Source organism: Parasteatoda tepidariorum, chromosome 8 (genome assembly GCF_982258835.1).
Source record: "Parasteatoda tepidariorum strain Cologne lab strain chromosome 8, Ptep-v5.0, whole genome shotgun sequence".
NCBI lineage: Eukaryota > Metazoa > Arthropoda > Arachnida > Araneae > Theridiidae > Parasteatoda > Parasteatoda tepidariorum.
Genome location: NC_141762.1, coordinates 60,237,662 through 60,265,198, shown reverse-complemented (window position 1 = coordinate 60,265,198; position 27,537 = coordinate 60,237,662). Strand labels below are relative to the sequence as shown.

At 28.0% G+C, this 27,537-nt stretch overlaps 1 protein-coding gene across 1 annotated transcript; it reads left to right on the top strand.

The window, feature by feature from the left end:
- On the top strand, nt 1-26,452 carry LOC139425694 (uncharacterized). Its single transcript, XM_087168960.1, has 2 exons — nt 1-193; nt 24,140-26,452. Exons 1-2 carry the CDS (start codon nt 163-165, stop codon nt 26,404-26,406), a joined length of 2,298 nt encoding a protein of 765 aa, XP_087025086.1. The 5' UTR covers nt 1-162; the 3' UTR covers nt 26,407-26,452.
- The last annotated feature ends 1,085 nt before the right edge of the window (nt 26,453-27,537 follow it).

Genomic DNA, 27,537 nt, shown 5'->3' with positions numbered 1-27,537 from the left:
AATTCGTAGTCGACATTGATGAATGGGGCAACATATGCATTTAACTGTAAACTGCTTTAAAATGTAAGGGGGTTAGTTAGTCATGATTGCAAGGCTCCTCTAGAAAAGAAATATAGTTTAGTGTATTCATAGGAACTTGAGTAGGTGTTTAAAACTGTAAGGATGGGAAGTTATGCTATTGGAAATGATAATGGTAAGTACTTATAGCCATTCTATAAATAGTTAACTGAATTATAATAAAATACTCATAAATAATTTTTAATGTGAAGATTTATTTTTGCTTATAAAATGTTCTGAATTGTAATGCAAATTATATAAGTATTTCCTTATTAACTTTAGAAAAAGAGCTTTATTCGAATTTTAATTTTTATATAAATCAGAGATGTTGTTTCTCTCTTATAGATATACGTATATTGTTTATTATTGTTTTTACGCGGCATAAAACGGTGTACACTTATTTATGTTCGCGTATCAATTGTTCCTGTATCAAAAATAAGTAGAAACAGGAAATACATAAAAAATCTCTGAAGTAAAAACCCATTATATGTGTGTTTATATATAAAAGTATTGCATATAAACTCGTGGAAAGCAAGTCATTATTAAAACACTCCAATGAGTCCAATAATTTAGTCTAACTATTAAAATATACTAATATAATACCTGATATAATGAATATTCTACATTTATCGTCTAATTAATTCTGTCGTCGAATTTATATTATCTATCATCCAATTAAACCAATTAATACACGAACGTAAACAAGTACAAACCGGTTGTGAAGTATCACCTGATAATTAAGATTTTACATAGACTCTTATAGCGTCTTTATAGCGTAATTTTGGGAAAAAGAACTTTTTTTTGTGTATATATAAATTGGAAATGTTGTTTCTTTCATATATATATATATATATATATATATATATATATATATATATATATATATATATATATATATATATATATATATATATATATATATATATATATATATATATATATATATATATATATATATATATATATATATATATATATATATATATATATATATATATATATGAATATACATTTGCGTCATCCATATTTTCATGTGCTAGCTATTGAGACCAGGTTAAGAAAAAAAATAACAAACAGAAGCTAAAAATTTTTATTAAAAAGTATAATGCCGATTATATAATTATTTAACAACAAATTTTGGTAAAATAAGTCATTAACTAATTGCAATCGGAAATGCCAATTCATTTTTTAATAGTTTGTGAATACATTGCAAATCTTCATTTGTTGATTTATTCACACTCGTCATCAAAATTGTTATATATCAGCTATTGCGACTAGGTTTCAAAAAATTGTAAGAAATACAATTAGATTAATTGCATTGTAAATAAATATATTATAATAATATTTTATTTTTTCAGTAAAAAGTAAACATAATTGCATTTAATTATCAAATATGAACTTCAGAGTCATAGGTGATATTTTAAAATGTTATATAAATAACATATATAAGTACAATTTCATTAGAAATATAATGCAAATTGTTTATAATTCTTGATTTATGGACTTAATTACATTTCTGTCATCTACGTTTGAAAATATCAGCGATTGCGACGAGTTTGGGAAAATAAAAACAGTTCTTTTTTTTAATAAAAATCTAGTTTTGGACACTTTTTTTGAAGGAAAAAAAAATTCTGCATAATCTGCTCACGCTTATGATTTATTTTTATTCATTGCTATTTTTAAGAAATTTTTTTTTTTTTTTTTTTTTGCAAAACATGCTTAGTTTGAAAATATCAGAATGTATTACTTGACAACTACGATTATTGCATATTTTGCAGCTTTCTGAATTTTTTTTTGCTGTGTAGAGAATCTGTATTTTAGAGCTGTGTAGAGAACTAAATGCCTAAAACAATTTTTTCAATCCAGCAACATCAGCCGTGTGATTTTAATTATTCTTTTTTAATAAAAATATTTTTTTCTTTTGCTAAACTTTCGATACAGTTATCTTATTACTTCAATCGCCAGTCTTATTACTTCAAATACTTGAGAAGAGAATTCAACATTTAAATTTAATATTTATTTAAATAAAATAGCTTACGGAGGTGTGTAAGTATTAAAATAGGTTTTTTCTTAAAATTTCTTAATCTTTTTACACACATGGTTATATTGGAAGAGTATAAAAGCCACAACGTTATGTTATTTTCATATTTTTCATGTTATTCACGTTGCTCGTGTTATGCATTCGTATCTAACCTGTTCCTGATACCAATCAAAATAAAGATACCTATAATTTCTTTTATGACATTAAATATTTTTTAATCAAATGTCCCATGTATCCTAAGAACTGGGATTAATTACCGGAATGAATTATAATTTGTAACATAAATTTATAATAAAACTAATTAGCTTAAAAAAACAAATACGTATATTTTGTTAGTGATGTATATCAGGTATTTATTAGAAATAAATTTCTTAAAATTCTAGTACACTAGTGCCTATATGAAATAAGAAAATGTGGTATAACTACCACTAATAATATTAAATATCAATTTAGTAGTACATAAGACTTGTTAAATCGATTCTATATAGAGCAGTGGTTTCCAACTGGCGGCCCGGGGGCCGCACCAGCTCGTGAAGCTTTTTTTTGTGGCCCGCGAACTAAAATATATTTGTAATTTTTTTGCGGACAATTTTCGTAAAAAATCTATATGGGTTTAAATACTTTTCTCATTAATAAAAACCTAATTTCTTCGTTTCTGTGAAATTTATCATACCAACGGTCCTAAAAAAATTATTTCTCAGGTTTTGCATCCAAGGAAATATTTATTCGAATACAAAAATAATCGTGTATGTTGCTCTTTTTTCTTTAATTTTTGTTGTATTTTGTGAATATAATTTAGCATGTGTGTATCAGAAATTTTATCGAAGAAATTCTCCGATTTAACATTTTGAAACCACTCAATTCGGACGAAAATATTTACACACACATTTGTAAATTTAAAATGTAAATATCTATTCTCTGTTGGTTGCAGCAGACAAACCTCAATTTTCAATAAAAAGGTTGGTATTAAAGCTTACATAGTAGCACACAAAATGTTCAAAGTTTTATATCTTAACAATTAGATATCTGTTGACATTAATTGTTTAATACATGGGTGCACATTAAAGTTACTGTAGCCCGAATTTTTTAATATGCAATTAAATATTTTTAAAAATCTACTTCTTATTTTAATTTGTAATTCAATACTTTTGTTTTGTTCAACTTGGTAAAAATCTGACAGTAATATTTAATGTTCCTTCAAACATAAAAGAGTCCTTTATAAAATTTTGATAAAGTTGCTGCCCGTCATTTGATTTGTGTTTCTAATTGTGGCCCCCGGCCTCGTGTAAGTTGGAAACCCCTGATATAGAGGTACCCTTTGAGAGATGAAAGATGACGTAGTCGATAATAAACTCATCACATTAGTGACCTCCAGACGTGATATGAACATGCCAATATCGATAGATGGTCCCCATTAAACAGTTGATTTACACACCAAATCCGGTGAAGTAAGAATGATTCTCACGGCTAATAAATGAAATTGAAAACAAAAATAATGGGTGAATTGATATAAATAAAATAATAAATTAATACATAAATAAAATAGCATTAATCGACAAGTGATATTCATTCATCGGATTCTATCGCAGATAAAAATTCCGGAAGTGGAGTAATGCGGCGTAATTACCACTTATAATATCGCATATTAATTCAGTAGTATCTAAGACTTGTTATCTCGATTTTATATTGAGGTACTGTTTGACAGACGAAGGTTGACATAGTCGATTCAAACATACTCCACAAAGCTTTAACATTATTTTCATTTCAACATCTTGAAATCGATGCTGTTATATGTGCTTAAAATCCAGCTAGTTACAAAAGCCCTTAATAGTTTTCTTTATTATCAATTCACTAAGTGGTATAAGTTATAATTTTATATAATTTCATCAAATGAGTAAATTTCGAATAGTTAAACTAACGTCACAAAAAATTTCTTCGGAACTTTTCTTAGTTAGGACTTAGAATAATTTTCCTAGACAAATTTGATTTATTTCAGGGTTCAAGATAAGCAGGTGATGAGGTTACAAAGATTTTACTTGCTTTTAATACGTGAGATAAATACGGTTCTTGTTAACTTGCTTGAGAACTTGACAAATAACCCTCGTAAGACCGCCCTTGACTACCAGACAGGTGGTCAACTTACTAGGGTGATTAATTTGATATATTTTACTGAACTGTACTATCTATGATAAAAAGTAAAAACAAAGCAGAACATAGGTTTTGAACAAATACATTTGTTTATAGATTCAGACGTTTCTACATATTTTTCTTTAAAAATCTCACAGAGAAAATCATAATCATGTTGTTTAAAAAAATGTATACATATGCTTTGTATTTAAAATCAACATATTTAAATTAATTATTTTAAACAAAGTGTTTCAAACTTAACAGCACTTATCGAGGTAGAAATGTAGTAACTTAAACTTTGTTTTATTTATATTCTTATAATAATGCGTGTAGGTCATTAGTACTTTCATACATCACCTACTGCGGATATGATGAAGTACGTCACTGAATTTTGTATTATTTGTATTCTATTTGTCGTATATCAGCAATAGCTTACTTGCAAGTGACGTAATGTGGCTATCTCAATCCTCATTGGTTGTTCAAACGCGACATTTATGATAGCAACTGTTCTTTCTATTTTATTTCGAGTAAGCCAAGCCCGCCAATCATCAACTCTTTTAAGTGACACATTCTAAATTTTTTCACAGAGATTTCAATTCTTTCACACTATATATTTCCACAGAGACTTAACAAAAATACAGACAGGAAGCTATGCGGAACATGAACAAACTAATTATGCAAAGAAGTTTGGCAGTTACTCAAAACAAAAATATATCACGATTAGAATAAAATACATAAGCAAACAATAAGTCTAAGTTAAGTAAAAAAAGTAGATGAGATATTTCAACTAATTCGATGTGCGACACAGCTCTGTATTTAACTAACTTAACGATACTTAACATTCTAACTTATGTATAGATAAACTTATCTTTACTACGCCATTTTGTTGAGAAAGATTTGCTGATGTTATAGGTCACATGTGTGGGTATGGGGGGGTCTTCTTCTCAAAGTGTAAGAACCCAATTGTATCACTGATAAACATTTGTAATTGTTTATGCAGACAGAAGTTGAAAAATTACACCAATCCAATTATTATTGTTTGAAATTAAAATAATTAGATTTTATGTAGTTCAAAATAGGAGTATTATTACAATTTGAAATACAAAACTTCGAATTATTGTAAAGATATACTTAATGATCACCATGCTGCTGTCTGTTATGATAATGATAATGAATGTTCTGAAAAGGAATGGCCATCCCTCACGCTTTTATTATATTTATTTTCCTATCAAAGTTGACGTCAAGAAAAACGCGAGCTTATAAAATTAAGATCTCGAGGGGAAAGCTTTTTTTTTTAAAGCAATAGTCATCATTTAAAGCACAGGGAAATTTAAAAAAAAAGAAGTTGAAAACAGCACTTAAAATTGCAATAACTTTTGAACAGATAGAAATTCCGGAAAAAATGTCATCAGGTTCAAAAAGGAAAATAACCTTTTCAGCAAATGCATTTCTGCAAATTGCAGAGAGTCCCACGTGGTATTTTCTACTACAGCAGTGTTTTCCAAACTTATCACTTTTGTGTACCCTTTCTAAATTTTTCGTAACGCTTTGTACCACTAATAAAAATATGAGTGCATTTTTTACCATAAAAACATTGCACAAAATTTAAAAATCACAACTGGCTGTTGACACCACTCATTATTAACTGCTAACTCTGCAAAAAATAGCCAATAGAAAATAGAAAAATACTTAATCGTAAATTTTCATTGCTAGCTTTGTGTCTAAATAATTTTTTTTGAAATTTTCGTTTGTTGCAAGATATTTTGCATAAGAATGCGTACCCCCTCTAAACTGTTCTCGTACCCCTGGGGGCACGCGTACCACACTTTGGGAAACAGTGTACTACAGTTTCAACATTTGAAAATCCTTGAACTATTTAACGAATGCTAATTTTTTTATTCCCTCGTGAAATTTTTCTTCACATTTTGTAAATTCAAGTATCCAGGTGTCTGTTTTTGCAGAATAAAATAAAATGTAATGTATAGCAAAAAAAGTGAAAAATTGGAGAGAGAAAAATATAATTACAAAAACTTTCAAACGAATTAGAATTTTGAAAATGAATAAATAAATTCAGCACTTCAAATTTTAATTTTGCAGTTGCATTCCCTTGTCCTATAGAGTAACCAGCATGGTATTTTTTACAAGTTTAATGATTTTCGAATGAAATCTCGATTGTTTTTATTCAATTGTACTTCTTCTACATCTTTTTTTCATGCCTTTGTAAATTTCAAGTTTCGAAATCTTATAATTTTACGCTGCAAAGCAATTGCTGTTGTGGTTTATTCCTCAATGTCTAGTTGCAAGCTAGACCATGTCCAAGAGGTCATGAATGCTTATCACATTCTAGATAACGGACTTAACTTCCAAGCTCTTTAAATCAAAATTTTGAAGCGCGTCTGTTTTGTGCGATGTAGCAAAGATTGAACTACACTCTAAAAACTGTACCTCTGATTTCAGAGGCACATTTGAATCATTTGTGCCTCTGAATTTTAAGGGCACAACGTGCCTTTAAAAATGAAAGGCACAATGTACCTCTGATTTCAGAGGCACATTTGGATCGTTTGTGCCTCTGAATTTTAAGGGCACAACGTACCTTTAAAAATGAAAGGCACAATGAACCTCTGATTTCAGAGGCAAAATCAGATGTACCTCTTAGCTTGAAAGGTACATTGTAAATTAGATTTTGCTTTTATGAACCACTCATTGAAATAAGCATTTAGTGGTACCAAAACCTGTTATTTACCAGATTTGAACACACTTTTTTTTTTACCCATTTGTAATTTGCTTGCACTTCATATAAAAAGGAGTTTACACTATTACCAAGATATTATAATAATTCTTAATGAAAAATATTTCTGAATTCTTTGAATATTGGCCACTTGAGGTGATCATCTCAAGGGATTCCATCTAAGGCTTTTTCATAGGCAATTATAAAATATGTAAATTTACACAATTTCTTTAATCATGTAGCGTTTAATGATGCTTCAACAATTACAATGATGTTTTTCTAATCAGATATAGGTATAAAAAATAATATTTATTTCTGTTTATTCCAAGTCAATATAATTCATGGATTTTTTTCCAAAAAGTATCCTCAAAATGGAAATTTCTTATAAATTTAGATATTTTTTAAATATTTAGAGATTTAATAAAATAGCTTTATAAGAATCAAAATTAAACACCAAATATCATGAAATCTAATATCTTTTATTTTCACACATAAAGAACAATATTACATAATTTAGTAACAGTTGCACACAAATATGGAAAAACATAGAACTTTCACAATATTTTAAAATTATAGATGTAGATTTTGAACAATTTGTATGTTTTATAACATCAAATATGTTTAATCAAATGACTTTACAAGTGTAAAATCAAAGATTTCTTTCTATTGAAATGAATTTTTTTTTTAAAAGCCTGATTTTGGCGAAGCATATTAACCCATTAGGCGCCATCATTCCCATTTTGGGAACATTAGCTTTCAATTTTTTTAGAACTAACTGTACTTAATATTATTTAATTGACAATTTTATTTGAGCTCTGAATATATGAAAAGCATTTTGCAATTTTTTTTGAAAGCTTGTTTCAGAATTTTTATTTTTTATAGTATTTTAAAAATCGTGAAATTCCGCATTTTTATCCCCAATCATTAAACATGCATTTGTTTTATAAATATTATTAAAATAAAAATTATTTTAACTTAAACTTGATTACAACAATCTAATGTACAAAATAAAACTAATCCATAGAGAAAATGTACAATGGCTAGTTTACAATTGAAGAAAAAAGACCTTGTTCCCTTTTGGGGGAAAATATTGGCGAAAGCTGTTTTCAAACGAAAAACAAGATGCAGATTATTTTAACAGAAAAATTTTTTTTTCATGACAATAATATATGCACTAATTTAATAACGCAGCACATAGCGTCGATTCAGGTTTATCTTTATATTACTACACTAATCTAATACGTTGCCAAAAATAAACCTCAATCTATGTTTATTTCCTCCCCTCAAACACGATAAAACATCTGCATTTTTCAATCTCTCCCCCATTCATTGCACGTTTACTCCTCCCCAACAGCAAAATGACTCTAAATTTCTATTTGCATTTTTATAAAATAATTAATTTATAATAAATTTGTATTATGTTTAAAAGTTTCCTACAGAAAAAATCTATCATAAAAAATTTCTAACATTTTCCTTTGACTAAGAATTTTAAAATCTGGCAAATAATTTGAAACAGGGTTCGTGATTTTTTTGATTTTTTAAAAAAAAATCAAAAGAATCAGATTTTTTTGATTTAAATCGGATTTTTTTGATTTAAATCAGATTTTTTTGATTTTTAATAAATTCACTGTAAGAACTTCAATTTATGATTAAAAAAAATTTTAATGTTTAATCAAATTAACTTAATACTAAAACTATATTGTAACAATATTTTAGAAGCTCTAACTAAAATAATTTTTCATTATAATACATGGCTTTGAATGCATAGCAACCATTTTGAAACAAATGCATGATTAAAATTTAAAGACTAGATGAAATAGAGAATTTAAAGAATACTTCAGGGGTCTGTCTGGGTTTTTCTGAGAGGTACCTATTTTGTGAAAATTAAAAATTATATTATAGAATCAACACAAATATAGTAAAAATATGGATTTATCGTTTCTTACAAGACAAAAAAATAAAATTTTAAGAAAAAGTATTTTGTGTGATTATTCTATCATTTTTCCTAAAGGTGAATTCGTAAAGGTACCATTAAACGGTAGTAAATTTGGCTTGGACAGACCCCTGTACTTTAACTATTAAAACAAAGTTTCAGTTAGCAAACCGTAACTTTAATTTAATATTGTGATTTCTTTTTTTTTCTCTTGATTTTTAAAATGGCAAAATAAATGAAGCAGATTGTGTTCATAAATGTAGTCATTTATCAAAAAATAAATAAATATTTAATCTATATATTTTTACATTAAAATATTCATTTTTAATTCTATATCAAAATAGATAAGTTAAGCTTTAAAAAAAATTAGAAAATCTATGTACTCATTGGAATTTTTTTTCACAAAATTTCTTTATAGAAAATCAGATAATGTCAAAGATACTGTAAACATATTATGAGAAAATACCAGTTAATAACCCTACTGCATCAAATAGACTTTGAAAGAGTTTGAAAGGGAAGAATGACACTATATTACGAAAAAAACATCTGAATTCATCAGCCCTTTTTTTTTTCTTTTTCTGTTTTTGGCATATTAGGGTAATTTCTTTTTAATATAACCTCAAGCTTCAGAAATATACATTTTCCACCAATAAAATATGATGTAGATTTTAATTCACACTTTTTCATTCAAAAGGTAGAATTTTATTAACATTATTTGGATTATTTTTTGAAAAAAATTCATGTTTATTAATTACTTTCTACAGCTATGCAAGTCTATATTAAGACAGCATTAAATGTTTACTTTAATCTGTGCTTTCAATCTCAAGAATCAAAATATTTTTAAAAATGTAATTTCAAATGTGTTGGAATTTAATACACACCAAGAAAGAAAGTAATTTCGTTACCTAAAATTAATTAATGCAGCAATTTATTTAAATTAAATTTTAATACTAAGAAAAGAAAATAATAAAAGTATCAAAAATTTAAAACACTGTTTTTTAACTTTTAAAATCAATATATATATCGATAAAAAAAATTAATTGATTTTAAATCAATGATTTTTTTAAAAAAATCATTTGATTTAAATCAAGCTGATTTAAATCAACGAACCCTGATTTGAAATACTTAGTATAGGCTATGTATATATATATAGTAATATCATAATTAAAGGTCAATAAAGAAAAAGTGCAGGTAAAAAAAGAAAACACAACACCAGAAGCAAAATTATAATGGTAAACATACTTAATACAATGAGTAATTTAACCAGTGAGAATAGCCTAAACCAAATTTACAAAAATTATAGTTTAAAATCAAACAAAATTAAAAAAAATTAGCACTATAATGAGAAAATAAAATATCATAGTAAAAAGTGATAACATATAGATAAATTTGCTTTACAGAGTGGAACAACTGTAAGTCAATTTTACTTGGAGATGGTAAGATTCGTTTAATGCAGACTCTTATAAAAAAAAAGTCCACATGTTTCGCAGAGAACTTTTATTAAAACATTTTCCAAATTTTGAAAAAAATCAAATGACGCACATTTTTCTTTCTTTTAGTTTTCACTAGTTATTAATACAGAATCACAATAATTCGGAGAAATAGCAACGGGCATTTAAAGGTTGTATCCGGAAGAAAAAATGCTCAAGTTAAACACTTTGCCGGGGGAGGTACATGGGCAAAGCATTTGCAGAGGAGGCCTGATCAAATCCTTCCCACAGCATCCACATTATTTATAGTTTAGCATTGACCACAGTGCTGATGTAAAATACCCTCAGAGGTAGTTGGATCATGGGTTTGAGTCCCCTGGACGCCAGACTAACTGTAGCAGGCTTAGTGGTTTTCCTCTCCATGTAAGTGTTTTATCATGCATTCAGCTCGGCTAGAACATTTAAAACAGGACTTATCAATGTAAGAGTATTTTATTTGAATAAGTAGTTAAAAGTTTCTATCACAATGTACACAAATACATTCATGAAGATTTTATTACATTAAGAATAGGTTTAGCTAAAATAATTTTTATATATAATATTATTGAACTAATTTAACACGTTGAATGCCATAGGGGTCACCGGTGACTGGTGCTGAGTTTTTTCGTAGCGCCACTGGGGTCACCGATGAACGGCGAAACCTAGATTATTCGAAACACATAATTCGAACAAATTTTTAATGCTCTAATTTTTTTTTATATTATTATTATTACTAAAATGGTTTAGATACTGAAAAAATCATTTTGGCCAGACGGGCAAGTCATGTAAAATTAGTGTGGCATTCAACATGTTAAAGAAAAAAAAATGTAAATCTATCTAAGCTTAAATACATAAGAAAGTGCAAGGATTGTTTTTAACACAAAACAAAATTGGAGTCAACAAAGAAAATTCAAATGTAAATCGAAAAGTTATTATTTATAAAAATAATTATTTATAAAAATATTTAATAATTAAAAACATTTTTTTGCATTTACTGGAACACAGTCAAGACAGAAAGTAACAGCAAAAAAAAAAAAACTATTAATCATTTAGTTATAATAATAATATAAATTTAGATTACACAAACATTAAATTGCCTTTCAGAGAGCAAAAAAAAAAAAAAAAAATTTCACTGTATCAAGTTTATACACATATCAATCCTTACAATCAATATATTTTCTTTCTAAATATTGTTATCAAAATTGCTTCGCTTCATATTTTTTTTACTACAGTTCAGGAAAAGCATTAGTTATAGATTAATAAAAGTTTTTTGATAATGTTATTCTAAGTAACACAGGTAAGGTAGCAATAACAATAAAATAAATAAAGGTTTCTTAAAAATTATTATCACTGATGCTGAATTAGAAAGTTTTACTAGGTAGCTTTTGTAGCAAGAAAACATGGAGTATAAAGTGTTGAGCATTGAATATGAAGTACCAAATATTTTTTTAATAAATTATTCAGTATATATCGCTAAAGCATTAAGAATATATCTTGGAAAATGCCAGTGACACAACAGCGATTCTGCATATCTAATCCATTTGTGATCCAATGAATGTGATGCAAATAATTTTTTTATTTTTTATATATAGTTATTGATATCAAAATTATGTAAATTAAACTGCTCAAGTTAACAATACTTTAATATTTTTTAAAAAGTTCAAGCTGTTAAGTACTTGGCATTATATTATTTTAAACAAAGAGCAAGGTACTCATCACCGCCCATCACTCAACCATGACCAAAAATCTTATTCCTAGGGCTTTACTTTTTAACGGCCATGGTTAAAATGCCATGTAATTTTGATACTGGTCAGATAAAGTGGACTCCGCTTGAGCTAGCTCGTTTGAATCTTCTGCATGATAACCAATGAGAGAACTTTCAGTTGTGGCAGAATTTATATGCAAAGTATACACGCCAGTTGTTTTATACATTGCCAGGATCTAACTCATTACCCTAGTTCTCTAATAAGCAGTGTGAAAGATAATTTAACCAGCTGTGCCACAAGAGCACCCTGGAGCAAGCTATTAATCCTTTTTAAAAATCAAATAAATTAAATTTCAATTTGAAATGTTAAAATTTTTAAAAGGAGTTTCACAGTCGTAAATAATTATATATCCCATGTTATCTATTTTGAGTCATAAATTCAAAACTAAAATTTGAAATTATACACTGAAAGCTGTGATGTTAGAATAAAACATTTTTAAACATTACTTTTTCAAAAAAAAAAATAACTAATTAAAAATTTATAAATCATTAGAAGATTGCCTTTTTCGCCCATGCTTTCACCATATTTAAAATATAAATAAAGCATAATCTTATTTTTTTCTTCAGGTTTATATCAACTGTAAGTTTAGTAACAGTTTGAAATAATTATAATTAGATATCAATGTCAATTGTTTTCTAAAATAGCTAATGATTGAAAGTATACTTTTCATAATTATAATAAAAATTCGAAAACATTCTTCGTTGATTTTTAAATTATTCGATCATTCTGTGAGAGAATTTCTGTGATAGCTCTCGAATGTAAACTAAGATAAACAAAAAAGCAAATTGGTAGTTCAAATAAAAATGATTTCTTATTCATAGCAATCGCCACATTGAAAACCTCATACAAAATTATAATCAAACACTACAGAACAAATATAGGGCACTTTAAAAACATTCCTCTTAATATTATAATGATAAAACATAAATAATACAACTACAACAGAAATGTAAACATAACTAGGGTTAGCTCTCTCGCTTAAACATTTTTATAAGATTTGTAGCATTAATAATTCACTAATAAAAATTGAAATGTATTAATAAAAAAGATGCCGTCGTTACTTAGGAATTAATATAAAAATAAGATATAAGTATTAAACTTACCAAATTCAAGCATTTTTATAACATCAATAGAACATATTTGTAGACAAACTTCTTCCATCGGTAGCGTGGATGAGAGGGGACAGAAAACGTATTTCGTCATAAAATTTTTCACTGATGTGCGCATGCGCTTGTTCTCCGTTACATGATTGTACCGAAGAAAAAGAAATGAAGCGAATTTGAGAGGCACGAATGTCTTTTTGTACCGCGCATTGACTGGCGTTTGCTTTGGTGCCTTCAATTTGTTGTGGTGCCTCTCATTTTTAAAGGCACATTAGTTATGTGCCTCTAACGCGAGAAAATAAAGGGTACATTTAGCTTGTGCCTTTTATTTAAGAGGTACAGTTTTTAGAGTGTAATAGTAACGTATTCATTCTGTTTCACTCTCGGCTACCGTGATTTTTTTTATTTTGTTTTTCCCCTTTTTTTTTCTTAAGTTATTTTACTGATTTTTTTTCGGGTTATTTTTGATTCCCAAATTCACACCTGGCGAATCTTGAAAATGGGCCACTATTTGTCAGCGCATCAAATGATTTCCTTCAAATGAAAAAATGAACGTTTTAAAAAAAGTTAACTAATTTCGAGAGCTTAAAAGTAAGCACCAATTCTCCAGGCTTGCCAGACAGGAATGACTTTGTGAAGTCTATGACTACCACCTCTACTGGATTTTCCACTACACTATTGGGTTTAGCCAGCTTCTTCTGGTCTACTGGTTAAAATAAAATTCTCATGTTTCTTGTATATCTTTGAAAATTCCCTAAAATTCAGTAAATTTCCTAAAAAAATCCCTATTGAAATAGAATTTTTGTACAGATGATTGCTTGTTTGAATATTTAAATAAGTATTATACATATAATGAAGCGAACCTCATTTATAGTAATCTGTTCAAAACTTTTATTGTTTTAAAATGTTCAGTTTATTTTTATTCATAACCCTCTTTAAATAATTTTAAAATTTTTTGAGGAATTAAATGTCTATTAATGTTTAAAATTATGAGTAAGCATAGTACATAACATCTCAAGTATGTTTAATGTTAATAGTAATTGTAAAATATTGCAGTTTTTCTATTTTGATCACTATAAAAATTACTAAAACTCCGTATGTGTTAAATATTTAATACATTATACTATAATTACAATCAAATTTATATTATTTCGTAAAATCTACTGGATTTTCATCTATCCATGCTGGCAGCTATGGCAGTATATTAAAGTAAAATACTGAACGTGGTATTAAAATAAGTTTTGCGTAAGAAAACGGATATAGTTTCTAGATTGAAAAAAAAATAATATAAGATTAGTCAGAACTCTCTAAAGCTGTAATTGGCTATACTGTTTATCTTAAAAGCAATTTTTTTAAGGATGACAAATAATTAGGTTTGAATTGAAATTTCAAAAGTTGACTGAAACAGTCACTCCCGGAATCAAAGTTAAGTAGTTTCAAGGTCAATTATTTCGGACAAATTAACATCTTAGTTCCAATTGAAAAATTTTGAAAATGTATTTTTTATTTATCGATCCAAAATTTTTCTAAACTTTAGGGTATACTTTACAGCATATTTAAATAGAGTTTATTTTTTGCATCCTTTATTATTTTTATTTGTTGCTTACAATTACTAAAATTATCTGATTTAATGCACAAATAGTATGGAGCGTTTAAAAGTTATGGGGCCTAATAGTACTTTATTTAAATATAGAAATAGTACTTTATTTTAAGAAATTTATTTATTCTAAAATGAAAAAAGTGTAAGAACTAAAAAAATGAAAAATTAATTTAGTTTTCATGCTTGTACTTTGCATATAAGGTATGAGAGCTCCACTTTCGCGATCTTATTGAAACGAAACAAAGTTTAAAGTTGAAACAAATAATAATAAAATAAAAAAAATATGAGTTTGGTGAAAATAAAAATTGTTTAAGAGATATATTAGATGGCAATTAAAAAGTGTGAATTGTTTAATCTGCTAGGCTAGTAAAAAGCTTGTACTTCATGAACCAAATATATGACATTATAAATGGTTGTTTGCATTTCTTTCCGGAATATTATTTATTGATGAATCCATACATTCACAAAATTCAACTAACGGGTTTAAAAAATTTAAATAAGTGAAGAGAAATGAAAACCATCGAGCCGCTGTAATTAACTATGTGAAAACTTATATTTTTATTAAGTTCTTCTATGACATTGTATTTAAGTATTTTACACAAATATGAAATATGGTAGAAGAGGAATTTTTTGTTTCTGGAAAGTCATTCCTTGATGGTTATGTGGTATTTTTCAGACAGCTGGACCTGGAATTAATTACCTTTTAATTTTTCCAAAATACTGTTTTTTCTGAAATGATATTTTATGATATTATATTTTTGTACATGAACATATATTCAAGGCATAAGCCTGACTGAGATATATGTTATGTAGAAAAACCATTTAAAGTTCCTTTTAAAGTTCCTTAAAATTTTTAAAGCTACTAGTGAAAGATACATAATAATAAAAATAACTAATTTGTAATGCAGATTTTTTTATCCACCTTTCTTCATTTATTTTATTTATTTTTCAATACTGAAATTTTGAGGAACCTTTCTTTTAATATACATTCACATATAAACACTGAAGCTTAATATTGTTTCTGAAGGCTTTCTTCTCAAGAGTTATACTCTCAATTATGATATTTATTTAATTTATGTGGTGTGGGGATTATCCTTGATAATAATACATCAGATTTTAACCAAGTTCTTTTTTATTATGCAAAAATAAATTTTCAATCACAAATTTGTAGTTCTATGTGTAACAAAGATGCTAAATATTTATTAAAAGCATCATTTTGGATTATTCTTTACTTAATTATACATAATGAATAATGCACTTATCTGAACACAATCTTATGCACTTTAAAACCATACCTTTGCTAATTTTTATCCGTCAGCATATTAATCGCTAAAAAAGTGTCTATAATTTTTTTTTCATGATTCTACAAGATTAAAGGAAATTAGATTGTTTAACACATCCATTATAATTTAAAAGCATACATTTAAATTTTAAATTAAATTTTTAAATTTTTTTGCAGCTCCCGAAGACAAAAAGCGTTAAAACAATAATGTAATATAATAGTCCCTTGTAAAATGATAATAAAAATGGTAAAAAAACTCTTCAGCCAAATTCAAAATGAAACCGAGACATCGACACTTAAAGTTTGCATCCAATATGAGTGTGATATTTGACTTGCTTACAGTTCTGTTTGATCATCAAGGAAAGAGTTTAGTGTACGTACTTTATTATTTCATTATTTTTTATTGGCTATGTCAGTGCAGTTTAAATAATCACCAAATATTAATTGATAGTATTAAAACTATACGCAGTTTTAATATCGATACGGTGGAAATAATAAAGTACGATTATTGAATTTTAATTTACTGCTCATTAGCTGCAAGTATATAGAACTCATAAAATGAGTTCAAAATGTCGAGAAAACATGGAAAAAATTACAGAACAATGGAAGAAAGGGGAAAAAATAAAAATAATAATAAAAATAATAAGAAACAAGGAAAAAAGGAAGAAAAAAAATAATGAAAATCCGGAAAATAAAAGATATTATCTTTTCATCAGCCCACACGATTATATCCGTAAAAAGGAGTGCTTTCTAATATTGTGTCAATATAGCCAAAGCAATATATATATATATATATATATATATATATATATATATATATATATATATATATATATATATATATATATATATATATAATAGTGTGACATATATACAATAGTGTGAGGAGCACTCAAAAAAAATTTTTTTCACAAAAAATTTACAAGAAAAATCGAACACTTAACCATAACTTAACTTAATTTTTAACTTAACCATATTGAAACAACCACCTTGTTATTTTCACTGATTCATAAGTACGCCTAAGAATGTCACTTACCTGGTTCTTCCACTAAGCTCTTCAACAGTGTCAGCATTCGCGTTGCAGAATTGTGCGTGATTTCGCAGTGTTGCTCAGTACTAATTGTTTTTTTTTTCTCATCTCAAACGAAGAACAGATATTCAGCATAAATGAAGAGGTGCAATTTTCTAAATTCATAGAAAGGAAATTTTGTGAGATAAAACGCTTTTGTTAAGATGTCAAATGTGGTTTATAATTAGGGCTGCAAGTTTGTCGCGGGAAAAATGACCCCAAATTCGCGGAAAAATAGCGGGAAATTTTGAAAATTGCACGAATTCTAAACATAAAAAAATTTATTATATAAATGATGCAAAAGACAGAAATTGCGCAAATAATAAAAAAAAGTTTAAAAATACACAACAAAAGTATTTCTTTGAATTTCAAGCAATATTAATATTTTTATTTAAATGAACAGAATTTTGGTACAAAGTATTTTACATTGTCAGATTATTCTCATTTATCCTTCGTCTTTTATCACTTAATACATTTTTATACTTAGAAAATGATCTTTCTACATCAACGCCACTTTTGCCAATTTTGGAGCGTTCGGTCTTTAATTTCCAAAACTCGATCAATTTTCCTTCACCAACGCGCAATTCCTTGACCGTTGCTTAAAAAGAAGTAATTGCTGTGAAAACTCAAACATTCTACATTCAAACTACTAGCTACAAGTCCCTACTAACTACTAGTCTCCCCCCCCTTCATCTAAGAAACTGATCCATATTTAAGAAATCACAAGAAGCCGCCAAGGAAAAATTAACTGGATATGTAGAAAGGCAGTAGAAATTTCATTGCCCAATGCAATAGCATGTATAAAAATTTTTCTGTCAAAGATTTGATTTATAACATTTTCCTTCTTTTGTGATTCCAATTTCTTTTGTACTCTTACTGACTTCAGGAAGGTAATTACCCCCCTAAGTGTAGAAAGACCACCTTAGTTGACAAGATTGTGATTATCTCTTATCTCTGAACTATTTTCATGTCATTTTGCTACTGATTCACTCCCCTGAATATCTAATCAATTTTACATGTTCAATTTAAGGTTCAGGAAAATAAAAAATTCTGTTTAATAAAAATAATAAATAAAAAATGGAAAAAAAATCAAATTTTAAGCAATTATAGAGCAAGTCAAGACATATTGAGAAATTCGCGGATTTTAGGAAAAAAGATGACAATTTCGCTGAAATCACCGCGGAAATTCGCGCCGCGACAAGCCTGCAGCCCTAGTTATAATGTATGCGTTAAAAAGATCATGACTTTAAGAAACACGTGGAAATCCGATGATAACCTCGTAAAACACGATCGAAAAATCACTTAGATTAACTATAAACTGGACGCAAATAAAGAGCATTAAAAGTGATTACTAAAATTTTAAAATCACGTATCACAATTTTGTCGAACTAAAAATATTTTTAAAATTTCATTCTATGGAAATTTGCGATAACCACCAAAAAAAGCTATCAAGCAACACATTGATTTAGATTTGACTCGTTAAAAAATGCGCAATTCAAAAATTCCAGTACTTTTTTTACCTTTCAAAAGAAAAAAAAATCTTATTATATTCTGGTGCTGCCGTGGGCCGCAAATTGTACACCCCAATCATAGTGTATCATTTCTGGATCATACGTCCCCTCCCGCATCTCAGGGGTTGCGGGTTTATTATTTACACCACTGTCTATAGCCCATAGATCAAGAGGTGCCCACAGGGCAGTTTTTTTAGATTGCACACTGTATGTAAAACTTAAAGCTCAATTTTATTAAAAACAAGAATACTTAATCATAATTTTTAAAATTCATCACTTCAATTAAGCTACGTTTTTTTATATAATTAGAGACGATAGTTTTTAAAAATAATAATATTAGAAGAGGTAATCATCTATAATAAATGTTTTAATAAAATGAATTGAAAAATAAAAATTTTGACCTATGTGTCTCATGTATCATGTGTTTAAATATAGATGTATACAAATGTTACTTATACATTTATAAGTAACATTTGTAAATGTATATAAATGTTACTTGCAAATGTATTTAAAGACTAGCTTGGCTATACTTTCGAAATTACCTATATATATATATATATATATATATATATATATATATATATATATATATATATATATATATATATATATATATATATATATATATATATATATATATATAAATAATTATGAATTAATTCTTTTTTTTTAAATGCAAATTTACTTTAAAAAACAAAGAATTTTTTAAAGGATGCATATGTTTTTTAAAACAAGAAATTCCTATAAAAATGCTTTTTTTTTAAAAAAAAACTAGCATTTTTTTTTCAAAAAGAAATATTGCTTTTAAAAATAAAATTTTAAGAAAAATGAGCATAAACTTTTTAATTGTTGAATTCTTGCTGTTTCAAACATCCTAAGTGTATGATCTTGTAATCTCTTTTTTCTAAAAACCTTCCACAGTTCTAAGTTGGATAGTTTATAACTAAAAATTTGTCGAAAGGATTGCATCTCAAATATGAGGATACTCTTCCTCTATATTTTGTTCTATATATTTCATTGGCAATAAGCCGTCGGTGATAAATCGCGCCAAGCTAGTTTACCGGCTAAGCACAGGAATCATATCAGGTTTTGAGTCCAGGACCGAAGGCTGAAACGACTACGAAAGCTATTACAAATAAATATGAAACAATACAAAAACAATCAATAATTTATCTTTATTTTTTTTTTTTAAAAAAAAGTATGCTAAGAAATAACCAGCTGTTTTGCATCGAGTAATTTAAAAGCAGCAGGAAGTTTTTTAATTTCGTAACAAGTTTGATTATTAAAAATTATTAGCTTTCTTTTATTAAGAGGTTAATGATAATTTAAGAACGAGCATTTAACTTAAAATAAAACCTAAATTAAATTTGCTAAGAAAATAGTATATTATTGAAAAAATATTCTATGTGGTAGCGTATAAAATAAAGTTTTGAAAAATGAGAAAATATAATTAATTATTTGGTAAAATAGTCGTGTGGAACATGCACTGCCTGGTAATTTAAAAAAATAATTTTAAGATTAAGACGATATATAACATGTTAATACATTTTAAGAGGTTTAAAAGTCTTGGCACGATTCGGCAGTTCTATTCTCTTGGTAGAGACACAGAATATCGAAACACGATTAAACATGATCATCAATGACATTACAATTTTATTCGATATGATAATAAATTTTATAGTTCTTTTATTTTCATTTAAGTTGTAATTGCTTGATAATTATCTATATATATATTTCTCTTACACGGCGACAAAAAAAGCCTCATTACAACTCCCCGAGTGGCAACGCTAGAAAATCGACCAATGATTGACGCTAAAAATGTCACATGCCAAATCTAGGTGAGGTGGCTCAACATATAGCACTTTTAGAAACGGAAACTGAAATAACCTTAAGCTAGGCAGAAGTGGGTAGTCTCTGTCGATAAATATCTATTTTAGTATTTTGTCGAAAGCGCTTTTTTTCACGAATTTATATATTACGAATTTATTTGACGATTTTTGATTTATATCACGAGTTTATTTGTTTTATTATTGTTATTCATTGATAAATGAGTCTCAGTCGTGCTGTTACGCTTTAAGATTTTATACTATAGCACATATCTAATAGATTTAACGAATTGTAAATTATCTAATAGATTAACGAATTGTAAATTTAACGAATGTCATTTATTTGAATTCAAATTTATTTTAATGACTTAGTATTTACTAAAAAGATGTAATTTTTTTTTTTTAAAAAGTTGTTATATGGATTTGAATGATTGTCCTGGTGCTTGGTTGGCTTGCTGGAGCGAGCTTGGTTTGCGAAGCAAACCATATAAGATTGCGTTGCAATTTTCGGGGGTTGGCGAGCGTTAGCGAGCAGGGGGCGCAGCCCACTAGTTGAATATATTATTCCATATCAATTTATACGTATGTATATTGAAATTGCATGAATTCTTCAATGAACTTACCAAAAAAAGAATTTTAAAAGAAAAACATATGTATAACCACATTTTATCAGAAACATGAATTTATAAAACTCAACATTCGTTAAATATAATGTTTTATTTGAATCACTTTGCTAAATTACGAGTAAATTTTCAGATGACTTAAAGAGAAACATCGTAGGGTAAACTAACCAGTGAAGGAACACTTAAGCTTCGCTTGCCTTTTAAAAAATCATATTAATTTCAAAATTCGTAATTTTAGTTAAATGACAGTGTCAACATATTTGTTACTAATTGCAAATTATGTAAAAAAAACTGTAGAGAGCTTACATAATACTGTTTTAAAGTTTTGGAGGTTCAAATAACAAGTAGTAAGAAGACCAAGTGAAGGAGCAGCTCTTACCAGTGAATGAACACCCAGTGAAGGAACACTTAATTTTGGTTATTTTTTAATGCTCTTTATGAATTTATAAGCAATACAAATATTTAAAAGCAAGCCTATTCTTGAAATTATAACAAATGAATACTTAGAAAGTGTTAACTTTTTTTTGTAATCATGAATTGAAGATTAAAGTGTCAACATATTAACACATACTGTTAATTCACTGGGAAATCTATGCCCACTAAAGGAACATGCCTGTTCCCTCACTGGTTAGAAGTTGTTTTTCGTATTCTCAACATACTTTTGATGCGGAACATCACTAAAGGTACAAGAAAATTAAAGTTTATCTTTTATTTTCTATAACTTAGAAGAAAAAAAACCAGTAAAGGAACTTTATTATGCTATGATGCCTTAAAAAAAAATAAAACGTAACTTCAATAACTATATTTTGAATTCTCTTTTTCACAGTGAGAAAAATAAAACTATAACATGCAATTAATTCCACTTCAAACATATAAATACAAACACTCACCTTATAATTTTTTCAAAGAAACAAGGTGTTGCAGAGATAATAACAAATTCAAAATTTTTTCCAGAGAAGTCTATTTGACCAGGTAATCCAAAACATTGCTAGATAACTTCCTATTGTTTGGCAGTAAGCTATTGTTACCAATCAATCTAAAGAAAAACTTTCAAATTCTTATTTTTAATCAATATATATGAAATGTTCCTTCACTGGGTAGTGTTCCTTCACTGGTTGGTTTACCCTACTTCATAATTAAAAAAACAAAGATTAACAATCGGCACTCAGCGGAAAAAATATGAAGGACATTTTACGCTACGCATACGTAAGTCAAGTTCCTCGTACGTTAACCACATTTAAATATTAATCTCCCCATTTAAATATTTCGACATTTTCACATAATCATTTTTTAAAAAGTAATTAATTTTAATTTATCTCGGCCTCTTCAATATAAAATTAGTTTAAGCTTTAAGTTTGCTATAGAAAAATACGTGGCATATTAAGCATATAAAAAATGATTTTATAAAACTCGAGAACTAAATTACGAGTAAATTTTCAAATGCTGAAAAAGAAACATCGTATTTCATAATAATAAAAAAAGATTAATATTTGACTATCAACGAAAAAAATGTGAAATAAATCTTACGCTACGTGTGCGTAAGTCAAGTTCCTCACAATAAATATCAATCATCCCATTTAAATATTTCTACATTGTCACCAAATTAATTTTTAAAAAATAATTAATCTTAATTTTTCTCGGCTTCAACTAAATAAAAAGAGGGGAATGTTTAGGTTTTGCAATAGAAAAATAAATGCGTAGAGTAATGTGATCGAAATAAATTTCATGAGGGGCAGTTTTTTTTTAAACTGCTTATTTAGTTTTAAAGATATGACTAAAAACACAAAAAGGGTAATTAACATTAAGGGGACCAAAATTTAACCCTCTCTGTGGACCAAACTATTGGGGTCACAATTTCCAGATCGCAGCTACGCCCTATATTTTGCAGGTCAAGAATCCAAATATGTAAAAAAAAATATATGTTTATTCAGAGAAATTACATTTTTGTGTCTGATTTCATAACTTTATTAACAATTAGAGATAAAATATTAGCGTATTTGAGGTTACCCCCAGAAACCATTAAGACGTGACACTTGGTACGTCAGACATTGACACTTAGACATTGCGTTAGACATTGACATTGACACTTGGTACGTCAGACATTGACACAGTATACAGACATTGACACTTAGTACGTGAAAATCCGACTATTAGAAAGAAAGTTGTTCAGGGGGATTTTTTTTTTCGCGCTATGCAGTGCGCAAAAAAAGTTAAAGCGAATCACACCGAATAACTTATTAATAGTTCAATGGAGTGAACTTAAATATGCTAATATTTTATCGCTAATTATTAATAAAGTTACGAAATCAGACAGAAAAATGTAATTTTAATTAAAGTGACGAATTCAGGCTCTAAAACGTATTTTCTCCGAATTTCTTACAAAAATTATGTACTTCGGAACACAAATGGGCATAGTTCAATGACTTTAACTTCTTTTTTTAAGGTATAAAAATGTATTAATAACATTTAGTATAACTAAATACGATTAATAACAGTTTTTAATGCGTATCACTTTAAGTAATGCCTATAGCTAAAACCTACAATCTTTCATCATACTGCAAGTTCAAACAAAATATAGAGTCAATGATACCGTATATCTTACTTAAACAACTCATACGACAACTCATTTTATGCTAGCCATCTACAATTTCCAGTTGATGCAACTACACGAAATTACCACTACACGATACCACAAAGACGTAGTTATTAATTGATATTCAAAAATTTATTCAATAACCGATTTTTGAAAAATATCTTAAGTTAAAAAACGTATACAAATTTGCGTATAAAAAGAAAAAAAAAAGAAAAAAATCATAAAATAGTAACTAAATTGCATTAGACACAGCCTAAGTATTGTAAACAATATTTGATTTCTCCTTAACTAGTAACAAGTAGATAAATGAACGACTTAGGTTCGTGATCAATTATGCATTCTTTATGTTCTTCGAACTCTTTTTATTCGAATCTTTAATTCAAAACTAAATTTAAAAATTTTATTTTACAGAAAGAGTCATCAAAGAAAAGAGATCTGGAAGCTGGACACCCAAGACTTCAAATACAGAACCGACTGAAAGAGCTGAATTCATAAACAATTTTTCTGAACCTCCTTCCCTACAGAGTATTGCAGTAGTGTCGATTGCAATTGGGCTATGTACGGCGTTTGATAGAAGGAATGAACTGGCGGCTTGTATCTTATGCGATATCGGAGATAGTTTTGAGATAGAGGAAAAAATATTAGACAAATTGTTCAATAGCTCTTTGCCCTCATCCCTGAAGAGAGAAATCTCATACGTCATTCGACCCATTGAGTTGCAGTTGTTGAAAGCGATTCGTAGTTACTCACGATGGACAGGATATGAAAGAAATCTCTGTGAATATTACATAAAGCGTGGTACAATTTATTGGACAGTTGAAGGCACAGTTGACATAGTGAAATCCCTTACGGAACTGTTTGATAATGGAAGCTACGAAAGCTTAGATATTTGCAAGTTGTATGAGATTGCCTGCTCTCACTGTTTAGGGAAATATGCTTCAATTTTGTGGGTGAAAACTCCAGAAGAATTTAGAAACCGATTAAGAATCACTCGGGTAACAGATATATACGATCATGATTTGATAATATATTGGACATGTGTCCTCGAGAATAATTTAGGGAGTTTTCTAACTAGACTCACAGATCATGAAAACATATACGATGATAAGTTTAGTATTGATGTAAATATGGTTGCTTGTTCGATTCAGGTAGGTAACATAGTTGCCCTAAAGCATTTTTGGAAAAAATTGTCGGTGCAGGAGAAAAATGATCATTTGAGTAAATGGCTTTTGCAAGCTACTCGACTTGTTCAAAATAATCGATTTTATCAGGATTCTTCAGAAACTTTAGATGTTTTATGTTTTTTATTATCTCATGTCAATCGTGCAACTCAATTGACCGAATTTTTTCGGAATCATTCTCGCGTATTAGTGTTTTTGTTCGAAAGTTGGCCGCATCAAAGAATATTCTTGTCCACTATTCTTGAACTATTGGATAATCTTCAAGAAGACATTTATTCATGTATAATGGAGAATATTAGTTCTAACATGAGTAAAATGGGAAATGAAATGATGATTTTTAAAGAAATATGGAGTGCCAGTCCTTTAAGACTAAGACGATCATTTCTGAAAAATGAAATTCTTTGCGTCCAAGTGTTGTTGCAGTTGCTGAAATTAGAAAATCTGAGCATGGCTGTTACGATATTAAATGAAGCTTCCAAAGAAGAGATTCAACTATTTATCTGCTTAATATTTGGTCAGCTAGAATTTTTCGAGTCAATCAATCTGAATTCGCTTCACGTGTTATTAACAAAATCTACCTTGCCACCAGAATGCTATCCCTATAAAATGAATATTAATGAGAAAGATGCACAGATAGTATTGTGGATTAATAGATTTAGCGATTGGCATATTTGTATTGAGTGGGTATGTGATGGTAACATCCATGCAGCTGAATCTTTCTTGAGATGGGCTTATCAATCTGTGCGAATTGAAACATTTAAGAAAACTAAATCGTCTCCATATGTTATCTATTTAACGTTAATATTTTTGTCCAATTATCAGTTTGTGGACCAGTTTATGAATTGGTATTTCGAGACGAGAGAAGAATTTCAGCAATTTAAAGTAGACTTTTTGAAAGAAAGTGATAATGAATTTTTCAAGCTATTCATTGATATGCCGTTCATTGTATCAAAAACAGAAGGCGATGTGTTACAAAAATTTATAAACTACAACTCGTCTTCTCTTGAAAACATTTCAGAATTTCGATTTATTTGTCGCAGTTGTATAGAGTATGCACTGAATAGTGGTTTATTCGAAAGTGCCACCTTGCTTTTGAATGAATCTTTTGATAATATCAATGAAATGAAGCGATACAAAAACGAACTTATACTATCTGAGACAGGAATTAAAAAGTTTCTGCTCTTAAATGAAACACTATCTGATGATGACTGGATTCATGTGGAAGAAATTGTAATGTGGTCATCGCCTCTAACCCTAAATACAGTCACAAAATTAAAGTCACTAATTCTGGAGCAAAAGACTAGTCACTCTGCCCAAGATGAATTGAATCCACAGATTTCAGCTCTCCTTGATTTACTGGAGAATGTTGTTGAGAAAGATATCAGATGGTGGTTGAAAATTTTTTTGCCCTCAAAAATGAATTTAAATAAAATCATGTTCACTGTCATAAGACAAATCACGTTCACTGTCATTAGACAAATCATATTCACTGCGTAATCTTTATCTGAAGATGAATTGTTTTGTAATAAATATGTAACTCCAATTTTGAGTGTTAGTTGTTTAATGTTAATGAAACAATTTCCCCTATATATTATTTGTCACAACTTTAATCATTAATTTAATTGTCACAACTTTATTATTTTTATTTTGGCTATATCTTAAGAAAAACCAGCAATTTTACGTGGTTAATATTTCCTCGCTATTCCCAAAAGACAGTCACCCGAAAGATATATATAGATATATACAAGGTAATAATATATTGTACTGGGTAATTCAATGTTTATAATTAATAAAATGTCGAATTTTTAATACAACATTTTAATTCGATGATTTTTATAAAATCTAAAAACATTTATTGAATAATATTAATTATTTAATTGAATATTTGAGCAGATTATTGGTAAGTTAAAAAATCTTTATCCACGGTATTTTGCTGAATTGGTTTCATACATGAAAAATTATCAATATTGATAACTAAAAGATTTTTATTCAAATGTATTTTATTAATTTTAATGCACAATTAACTCACTTATTATAACTCAAGATATACAGTGATGGCCAAAAGTGTGGACACTTTTTGAAAGTTTCATGTTTCTCAACTTCGTGTGCTTGTAGAATATATTAATTTTCACTTAAATATAAACGTTCATATATCAAATTGAAGGTAATTTAATGTAGAATTTAATAATTAATACAGTATTACAATATCTATATTACAAAAAAAATTATGCAATAAATATTAAGATCTATCTTAGATTTGTATTTTTTTAAAGTGATACTTACACAATCAATACTTAGTAGGATAACCTTTATTTTTTAAGACAGCTTCACAGCGTCTTTTCATCGAGTGAACGAGTGTTTGGAGTTCATCTTTCGTAATCACATGATGCAAAGAATCAATTATAGCTTCACTTAGTTGTCTTTTATTGGATGGACGTTGTTTTCGTACAAAAATTTTCAAACGTCGCTACAAATTTTCAATTGGATTGAGATCAGGGCTGTTTCCTGGCCATGGTAATATATCTATGCCTTTATTTTGAAAGCATGCTTTGCATACTTTTGCTGTGTGGCATGGAGCTGAATCCTGCTGAAAAATAAATGGTGCGTTGTTGGGGAAGAGATCCCTGA

Coding starts and splice junctions, on each gene's coding strand:
- LOC139425694 (XM_087168960.1), top strand. CDS start 163: ATGGGAAGTTATGCTATTGGAAATGATAATG. Junction 194..24,139: donor TGCTATTGGAAATGATAATG/GTAAGTACTTAT, acceptor TTTATTTTACAG/AAAGAGTCATCAAAGAAAAG.